A 10367-nucleotide genomic window follows, 5' to 3' on the forward strand; every position below is an offset into this window, starting at 1 on the left:
TTTTTTTTTTAAAGATTTTATTTATTTATTTGAGAGAGAAAGAATGAGAGAGAGCAAGCACATGAGAGGGGGGAGGGTCAGAGGGAGAAGCAGACTCCCTGCTGAGCAGGGAGCCCGATGCGGGACTCGATCCAGGGACTCCAGGATCATGACCTGAGCCGAAGGCAGTCGCTTAACCAACTGAGCCACCCAGGTGCCCTCCATGTAAAATATTAGCAAAGACTTTTTTTAACGGTAAAACCCAAATGATACAGGAATAAATATACAAAATTACTAGAAGAAAATACACCAAAAATCTTAATAGCAGTTACCTTTGAGTGATAACCTATGTATTTGATATAATGCAGTATAACATTACGTCTATATATCAACCTGTATTTTTAACTTTAATCTACTTCCTAGGTATTTGAAATACTTTTTATCAGGAATCCACATTTTAGAGGTGACTGCAAATATCCAAATCTCTACCAAGAACTTAGTCATCATAAAAGACTTTAAGAATGTTTCATTAAAAAATGAGTGATGCTCACATGTGGCAGTCTAGAAAGCCTGTATGGTAACCACAGCCTCTGCATGAACAGAATTTTGGAAGCTGGCAATTCTAGCAGCCAAAGGCCAGTGGAACAGCCCTGTATTCCAGCACTGTCCAATATGGTAGCTGCCAATCACACACAGCTATTTACATTTAAATTTAAAATAATAAAAAATTCAGCTCCTTAGTTATACTAGATACATTTAAAATGTTCAGTAGCAATGCGTGACTACAGGTTACTATGTTGGATACTGCAGTTATACAGCATTTCCATTATCACAGAAAAGTACCACTGGACAGAGGCATTCTGGACATAGAGGTCCATTGGTCTCGTGTGCCTCTTCCTCCCACAAAGGAAGACTCCGCTGTCTCATTTGACTAGAAGACTGACTAATCCCGTAGTCACAAATGCAATGTAACTTCCTTTGGGTATGAACTTCATCCTACTTAGAACAGGCTGTCTGATTGTTTTGTGCCTACTTCTTAATAAATTTATAAAGTGAAAGAATTAGTTTGACTTGCTTTCATTGTAACCATACCACCTAGTGGTGAAGTTATGTAGAAGATGAACAACCCCAACTACTTCCAAGAAAAGTTACCGGTATTTACTAAAAGGAACTGGCAAGTGTTAGATGCTAAACTGGCTTAGGTTAATTCACAAATTCCTCAGCCATTTTATATTTTCCAAAAACTCTTAAGTGAGTATAAGTGTTATGAGAGGTGTGTATAATGAATTATAAAAGCACTTTTTTTAGACATACTTGGAAAAATGATGTCTATAAAGGAGTAAAGGAGACTAGGTAAAAAAGGAGTCAGATTTATGGTTAGAATAGCTTCAGCAGCAAGGTAAGGATAAATTAGAAAAGACGAGACTTCAACATTAGTTCAAATGACAGATCATGAGAACTTGAACAAAGGCAGCACCAAACAAACTGGAGCCACGGAGCTGGGTTCTAGATACGTTTTGGTGATAGGAAATTATGTTTTGGTGGTCAGTTAGGTAAGCAAATTGAGGGAGGACAACAGGGTGAGGTTAACTATAAGATTTCTAGTCGGGCTGTCTAAGTGGATGGTGATACACTTTCTACTCCAGTTTTTATGGGTTCCTAAAACTTTTATACCCCCATACCTTAGTTCAGACGTTATCCTTTGACTAGAATATCCCTTTCCTATCGTCACAATTAGTCCCAAGCTAACTTTCTACCTGTGACCTCTCTGAAATTGAATATACACTAAAGTTTAGTCATACCAAACTACATATGAGCCCCTACGCTTAATCTCTACTTTCTATGTTTTTAGTTATGTTAAAACATACTTTACCTCAAATACCACATTCTTACCCTATTGACCTGGTCAATCTTCACACATCCTTTAGGTCCAGTTTCTATGTTCCAATATCATACTGTTTATTCTAGTTCATAAAGGTTTCAATTTTCTTTTTGACACAACTATTATTATAAAAAATGTTGACATCTGATAAACCAGTCAAGAACCAAATAACCTTAAAGGTTAAAAATACCTTTCACTTCAATTTTCTCTTTCATCTTCTTTTCTTCTGCTCCTCCTATCTGTTCTTTGGCACCAGAAGCTATAGTTGTTATTGGTCTAGACTGTATCACATTTTCAGAAACTGTGGAATTAGCTTGCAGCAGAGTACCAGATGGAAATGGTATTTGTTTCACTGATACAAAAAATAAAATAAAGTCATTATGAGCTCTTTTTAAAAGAAAAATTCACTGTATATGATTATCAAGTCTCTACTATCTGAGATTATAAAAAGGCTGCCAAGAAATTAAGTACATTTTAACCATGATAAAAGTTAAATAAATGATTCTCATTTAATCACTAATAACTGAGAAAATTATGGACACAATAATAACTAGTATTTATTATGGACTATGTCCCACTTTTTGAAATGCTTTACATGAATTAACTTTTGTAATTCTCATAAATACCCTAAAAACAGTAAGTTCTATTCACATACCCATTTACAGATGATCAACATGAGCCATAGAGAAGTCAAAAAACTGGCCCATCACACACACAGTGAGTAGGAAAATAAGAATTTATACTCAAGCAGTCTGTCTCGGGAGACTATCCTCTCATGGTTTGACGAGATGGCATGTTTTTCACTCAGGTTTTCTTTTATATTATTGAACAATCAACTGGGAAAGTGTTTTAATAATAGTCATTGCAATATCAGAATTAATGGGGAGACGTGTCCATAATTCTATTTCAAAAAACAACTTTTTAAGGAAGAAAATTCCTTCAGCAATGTTAAAAACACTCTCATAGCCTAGTGAATATGGAAAAACATAATCTTATGAGGGAGTCTGATGTGGCTTAAATTCTGGCCAATATTCAGATCACTTTTCTGAGGTATTTTTAAGTTCCCTAGAGGCTCTTGCTTCTAGTAATGTGACACTCCATCTACCCTTGTGTAATGTTTCACCATTCGACAGGATGCAATACATTAATTCAAACTGTTGATGTGCTTTAGCATTTCATTAATAAGATCAAAGTTTAAAATGTTCCAGGGTAATCTTTTAGAACTGGTAAAATGGAAAGCAGTTTTATATTGCTAATATTTTAACTATTTATTTAAATCTGTACCTGTATTCTAAATCTCCTTGTCTTGGAAAAGATCAGATTGACAAACAATGTTCTCTTTAGTTGATAATTGTAAGCACACATTATATTGAGTTTTCCTTACTTTTGTTTAGCTCACTAAGGGTGGAGCTCATATTATAGCATTCAAAATAATTTACTCACTGACAGGATAATTCTAAAGGAAGTAGTAAGAGAGACTTTATACTTGGGCCTCCTTAACTCACCTAGGAAGGATTTTGTATAATACAATCAAATGCCTTTCTGTATGGTACTTTGAAATTGTAATAGAGCTATTATTATCACTGTTTTATAATGATGTAGGTTTATCTAGTCACCTTTAAAATAATTCAAAAAAATTTTAAATTTTATTTACAACATAATAATTGAAATGATAATTACCTGCTGAGTTAACTTAAAATTATGATTTCAGGCAAATTATACCTGTAGGTTTCAATTTCCTCATGTATAAAACAAGGACATTTGTGTACACAAAATTTTAAGGATAAAACACATAATGTACGTGAAGCACTTGGCACACAGTGCCTGGCATTTGGTAAAACATAATAAATGTCAGCTAAATATTATTACAGCTTATTTTCAATAACTAATAGGGAACAGTGATGATCAAGTTGAAATATGTAGCACAGAGATTAAAAGCAGTTTTTTTTTTTAATTTAAGTATAGTTAACATATAGCTATATTAGTTTCAGGCATACAATAGGATTTCCCTGATGAGGTAAGAATATACTATAGAAAAAAGTCTTCAACAAATGCGGTTGGGAAAACTGGATAGCTACATGCAAAAGAATGAAACTGGACCACTTCCTTACATAATACACAAAAATAAACTCAAAATGGATTAAAGACCTAAATGTGAGACCTGAAACCATAAAATTCCTAGAAGAAAACATAGGCAGTAATTTGACATTGGCTACAGCAACATTTTTCTAAGTATATCTCTTGAAAGGGAAACAAAAACAAAACTAAACTGATAGGACTACACCAGAATAAAAAGCTTTTGTACAGCAAAGGAAACCATCGACAAAATAAAAAGGCAACCAACTGAATGAGAGAAGGTATTTGCAAATGATCTATCTCTTAAGGGCTCAATACCCAAAATATATACAGAACTTTTACAATTCAACACCAAAAATCATCATCATCATCATCATCATCCAGTGAAATCGGGCACAGGACCTGAATAAACATTTTTCCAAAGACATACAGATGGCCAACAAATACATGAAAACATGCTCAACATCACTATAAGCACAGGCGTTTGCACCCTGGGTCTGCACTTTTTGCATGAGCTCAGGCAAGATCATTTGCCTTTTCTAAGTCTCCATTTTCTCTTCTGTAGAGGAGGTAGACTGCATGAGAAGGGCTACTGTGGGGATAAAATGAGAAATCAAGTATAATACCTAATTTAACAATGATATAATTATTATTATAAATCAAAACAACCTATCATTTATATAATTACCTCCATTTTGAATTTCTGCCTGAATTAGCTCTTGTTTCAATTCTTCAATTTCTTTCTTTAATTTAGCATTTTCAACTCGAAGTTTCTTCTCTTCTCTCAAAGTTGCCTGCAAAACTAGGATTAAGAAAATCCAGGTAAGATATAGCCATGTTTTCTAAGAGGTTTCTTATGAACACTACCTGATAAGAGCACAGCAGTATAAACATAACTAGGATAATACCAATAACTAAATGTTTGCCAATTCCTTTATGTCAGGAATTGGCAAACATTAATATTTATTAGAATAAAATGATAATTAACATAGAGAAAAAGGAAGAAAACCTGTGAAATAATAACAGAACAGAAAAAATTTGTTTATGAAGCATTTCCTAGCTTCCATAAAGATGCTAAAGACAACTTAATAACTGGACTCAAAGTGTCAACCATAGATAAACTGTCAAAATGAGGCAAGTATTAGACATATTATTTTTTTAAAGCCAGAGATCTAATGATAGCAAACCATAAAAAAACTTCTCATTTCTTTCTTTTTAATCATTACCTTGTAAAAGTACCTGAATAATCTTTTACTCCTAATGTTTCAGACACTGAGCTAGCCAAACATTCAAGGAGTGAAACCGCTTCAAAGATTTCCTCAAGATATGTGTGTTAAAGGTGAGCAATAGGGTATACAAAAGAATAAAAGAAAAACAGTGATTCTCAGTGGGGTTGGTACTGCTCCCTAGGTAGGATTTTTAAAATCTGTGGGAGTTATTTTTGGTTGTCACAAATAATAGGAGTCATTCTGGGCATTTACTGGGCAGGAGTCAGGAATGTCAGATGTCCTGAAATATGCTAGATATACTTGTAAAATGAAGAGCTGTCTCACATTCTGCAGAATTTTCTAGTAACCCACTATACATTTGTATAGGTGAAAATCCTGTTAATTATTTGAGCCTTGACACTATTTTTTATATATAAACACAAAATATTCTTCAACACTTTCATTACACCCTGAATTTTCTATATAAATCAAGTATCTTATAAATTGAGAGTAGATTGTACTTTGTTTTGTTCACAGCTTTCCTTAAAGAATTATTCATCATTCTGAATAAACAAAAAACATACCTGAAAGCTGTTTTTGGTATCAGAGTTGCCTACATAAAGGCAAACTAAATACAAACTCATACCAATTAGCATTATATCTATTGCATTCTTGGTGATTCCATGTATGGGAACCATACAGCATAGGACTCTCTACTATGTCTGGTAGGACAGTCCTGCCTAAGTATTTACTCACTAAAATACACATTTTCAGTATTACTACAATTTATATATTACATTCTTCTTAATTTTCCTCTACCTTACATACACGGTTAACATATGTTTTGAAATTATGTGTATAGGCAGGTTATTTTATCTAAGAAATATTTTCTTTACAGGGTATTAAAAGATTTTACAAAATATTTACTGTAACATAGGAACAATGGGACTGAGAACCACCCAGGATAGGCTACCAAAAAATAATAAAGGTGAAGAATAAATATGCAGTAAGTGTAGAAGGGTTCCTTTTTCTTTTTTTTTTTTGATTAGCAAAACTGAAATGCTAGTCAAGCTAATAGCAATCCATATGAGAAAAAATTCACACAGAAGCACTGATCATCTCTAATCTTTATCTTACTAATGGAAAAAAAATTAAAAATTTTAAGAAAAATAACAAGAAATCCTTTAAGAATTTAAAGAAAAAATGTTTACAAAACATAAAAAAGGAATAATTAAAACAGTATTTTAAAAATAAGAAAAAAGAATTAATAAAGAAAAAATATTCTGAAGAGTAACTGTATGATTCTGTAACCATTCACATCTTATGCAGCAAAGAAAAGCATTTATTTCTATTAGTTATTCTAAAAGACTTGGGGATTTTCATCATATCATTAACATTGGTTATTGAGAAATAAAAAATATATTTAAACAAAAATCAACCTAAATCCTAAAAGGAGAAATTCAGATTTGATATTTTTGTATATATCATAGCAATTCCTAGGTAAAACTTAAAGACGTATTGGAAAAAATGTAAAAATCATTTCAGAAAATGCTTTAAGTAGAGGATAATATAAGTATATATTCTTAGAGGAGATAAATTTGAGTTCATATTTGATTTTACCCAATTTTCTTCATTTTAATCTTTAATTCTATATGAACTTATTTTAAATGTTAACTTTCCTTTAGCCCTCTTAAAATAATACATTGTTTTCTCTACATTACATTCACTATATACCAATTCTAATTTATCTCAATTCCAGAATATTATTTCACTCAAAATTAAAATAGTAAAGGCATCTAAAAGTTACCATCAAGATGATGAAGTATATTTATGGGGTAAACACAGTTTTTGTGCTCTTGTCCATATAGGAATTCATTTTAAGTATCTCCTCCAAAAATGCAAAATCTCTTACTTGCTTTCTCCTTAAGAAGAGCAACTTGCTGCTTTAGATAGTCAATAATTTGATCTGCTTCTGCACCCTTCTGTTCCAGTCTCTTCAGAACAGCACCATTAGTTGCCATTTTTGCCAAGAAACGGCAGAAAATCCTAAGTGAAAAAATAAAAGGTGGTAAATTACACCATAGAAAGAATAGATTTATTGTACACGACACTATGAGCAAGCAGTCTGAAAGGAAAAATATCTTCTATTCTAACAAATCAATACACTAGAAAAACACTTTTCTGACATAGAGCAACAAACCAAATGGCAGAAATGTTAACAACTAATGCCTCAGTATGTTTGGAAGAAGCAATCAATTTTTTTTCCCTAAATGCAAAAAAGATGCTATTTAACCACATTTTAGGTTGGAAAGTTTTAAAGAAAGCTTTAAAATACGTATGGCAGAGTATTATGATGCAAAACAGGAATACTAAGAGAAAAGAATAACAATAACCTTAACTAAGCTATAGTGAGTGCCACCCCTGTGTTCCGAAGTTAAGAATTGCTGAATTCTTAGTGTTTATTTTTTGTATATTGGATATTTCTACTGTTTATTTAACTATTCTACTGTTTATTTAACTATGTACAATTTTAAGGAGGAACATGTGAATTAAGAAGGACAAAAAGATCAACAATTAGGAAAATATGAATATTAATGACATGCTTACTCAGAAATAACATCAGCATATATACTATGACCCCTGTAAAAGAAAATTATTGTAATTTTAATTTTATAATTCATAGAAATTAGAAAACATCCTGTCAGTGTGCAGAAAAATGCGTATAAGCAAACATTCTGAGATTAACTCATAATGTTAAAGTTTAAAATGCTGAATATTAAGATAAATAGTCACACTGACAAAAGACAAGATTAATCATTAATACTACTACAAACTTTTTACCTGATTAACTTCAATTTATAATATAAAGCATAACAATGACATAAGCATTGAAGTAATTCTGATTTTAGACAATAAAATGGTAAAATTTTTTGATAAAGGAAAAATTGGCTAAAATGAACAAATAATACAAGATTGTTTGAAAATTTCATATTATGCAATATCCATCCTATATAAAGAACATTCTGAAATGTTTACCTTTTTATAAAAAGAGAACCAATTCTCAAAAAACCTTATGCTAAAATTGACAATTTATAATACAGAACCACCAAAAAAATAAAAACCTGATAAAAATAAAGTTGTTAGTAAGTGAAGAAAATATAAATGAGGTTAATCTGAAAAAGTCATAGTAAACTGCTAATTTTCTATACGGACTATTATTTAACAGTTAAAAAACATACAGAGCAAACAAATAAAAAGGTACAAAAATTGAAAATGAAGATATCAACTTTAAATTCAGCCAATTTTTAAACATGAACACAGAATATTCTGTTGTTGTTCCTCAAATGTTGTTCTAGAATTTTAGAGAAAAGTACAAATAAACAGATGAAGAAAGTTAAAGTAAAAAAAAGCCATGTTCTTCTGGACTTTTAATATCCTCCTTAGTAAGCATTCTTTTAGTTTAAGGTCTTTCTATTTTAGTCTAACATAATAATCAAATATATTCAATAGGTGAAAATAGCTATCCCAAGAAAAGTAAGGAGTATTTGATTTAGCATTTACTTTGTTAGCTTTTACTTTTGTAGCAAAGAAAAATTTGGTGAGGTAATATTAAAATAAATGTGACCTTAGTGATATGCTTTAGAAAAATCCCTAGTCAACTAATATCTTAACTGATAAGAAACAAGTAGATTTAAGTGTAAAATAGTTGTCATAAATTTGCCAACAGGTACAGAAAGTTATCTCACAAATATCAGCAAAACATGAAATTCATGTCCTGACACACACAAAAACAGTTTCAAACTAAGACTAACAATAATTCAAAAAATAGAGATCATAAATCCTAGGCTAAGAGAAAAAAAATATATAATTTTACTGAGTTGATAAATCTATTAACTATCTGCAAAATACAGTTACAAAAGCGAGTTAAATAAAATATGACTTTTGTAATATATATTGAAGCACAGGCATAAGTTTAAGAAAGAATGTTTCAAAACATAAACACAAATGAGCTGAATATATTAAACACATACATAGAGCCACTAAGAGGAAATAATAGGATAAAAGGAAGTGATACTTTGAATGATACTGATAAAAAATATATACCTTTATATTTTATATACTTGCTTATAACTCTACAAATACTTGCTTAGATTAAGGTCTAGTTTTAAATTCTGAAATATAACTAGGACTGAGAATTGCGTATCACTTGAAATATTCAGTAAAAATGGATTTTTTAACCAAATAACTATATAAATAAAACATGAAAAATAAAAGGAAAACATGTTAGTAACAAAGGGAAATGTTACTGAAAAACATATTTAGGCCATGAAGTCTTTTTTTTTAAATATTTTATTTACTTGGAGGGGGGAAAGATGGCGGAGGAGTAGGGGACCCTATGTCAACTGGTCCCCGGAATTGAGCTGGATATCTACCAGACCACGCTGAGCACCCACAAAACCAGCCTGAGATATAAGAAGATCTGGATCTCTCTCTACAAACAGAATATCGCAGGCGGTTGGTTTTGAAGTATGAAGCGGGGAGCCCTGATTCCGCAGGCAGATATCGGAGGATAAACAGCAGCGGGAGGGAGCCTGGCTGTGGGGATCCTACACCGCCGGTGAGCGACAGCCTCCTGCACTGGGGACAGGGCACAGACTCCCAGATCGGTATCAGCAGGGAAAGGACTTTAGGGCAGCCCCTGGGGTGGAAAACCAGACCGGCGGGGTCGCGCGAACCCGAACCGCAGCCCCCCAGTCAGAAACCCGGAGCAACGGTCACGCGCACGCGAACTGCAGCCTCCCAGACGGAAACCCGGTGCGCTGGGGTCCCGCCGGTGAACTGCAACGCCCAGGGTGGGAACCCCGAGCGGAGAAGTCGTGCGTGCGCCCGCGCGCGCGCCCACAAACTGGGAGCGACTGGCGGTTTTAGAAGCACAAAGGGCAGAGACGTGCCCCGACCTGGAGGCAGGACTGGGGGTGCTGCGGAGGGGCGCACAACCCAGGACGCTGCAGTTTATAGCAGCACGGACAGCAACGGAGACGGTGTGGCCTGGAGAGCTTATTGAAGAACAGACAGGTCTCTCTGCTCTGAGGCAGAGGGTTGGAAACGGTCTCTTCTGCTCTGACTTGCGGAAGAGAAGCTGGAAGCCACCAGGGAAAGCCACCAAAGAACAATAGCCCCCAAAACTGATTCCCGCTGAGCCCATCCCCCGCCACAGGGGG

General features: G+C 33.5%; 1 protein-coding gene across 1 annotated transcript; it reads right to left on the reverse strand.

Annotated features, from left to right (window-relative positions):
• Positions 1-208: 208 nt before the first annotated feature.
• LOC102735223 (aminoacyl tRNA synthase complex-interacting multifunctional protein 1) lies at positions 209-10225 on the reverse strand. Its single transcript, XM_081811194.1, has 4 exons — positions 9909-10225; positions 7058-7191; positions 4626-4739; positions 209-2213 (listed from the first exon to the last, which is right to left on the reverse strand). The coding sequence occupies exons 2-4, from the start codon at positions 7164-7166 to the stop codon at positions 2035-2037; spliced, it is 402 nt and encodes a 133-aa protein (XP_081667320.1). The 5' UTR covers positions 7167-7191; positions 9909-10225; the 3' UTR covers positions 209-2034.
• Positions 10226-10367: the final 142 nt, after the last annotated feature.

The sequence above is a fragment of the Leptonychotes weddellii genome, unplaced genomic scaffold, assembly GCF_054177405.1.
Source record: "Leptonychotes weddellii isolate Sample4059 unplaced genomic scaffold, ASM5417740v2 HiC_scaffold_6209, whole genome shotgun sequence".
Classification (NCBI taxonomy): Eukaryota; Metazoa; Chordata; class Mammalia; order Carnivora; family Phocidae; genus Leptonychotes; species Leptonychotes weddellii.

Coding starts and splice junctions, on each gene's coding strand:
- LOC102735223 (XM_081811194.1), bottom strand. CDS start 7,166: ATGGCAACTAATGGTGCTGTTCTGAAGAGACTGGAACAGAAGGGTGCA. Junction 4,740..7,057: donor TCTTCTTAAGGAGAAAGCAA/GTAAGAGATTTT, acceptor TCTTAATCCTAG/TTTTGCAGGCAACTTTGAGA. Junction 2,214..4,625: donor GGCAGAAATTCAAAATGGAG/GTAATTATATAA, acceptor TTTTTGTATCAG/TGAAACAAATACCATTTCCA.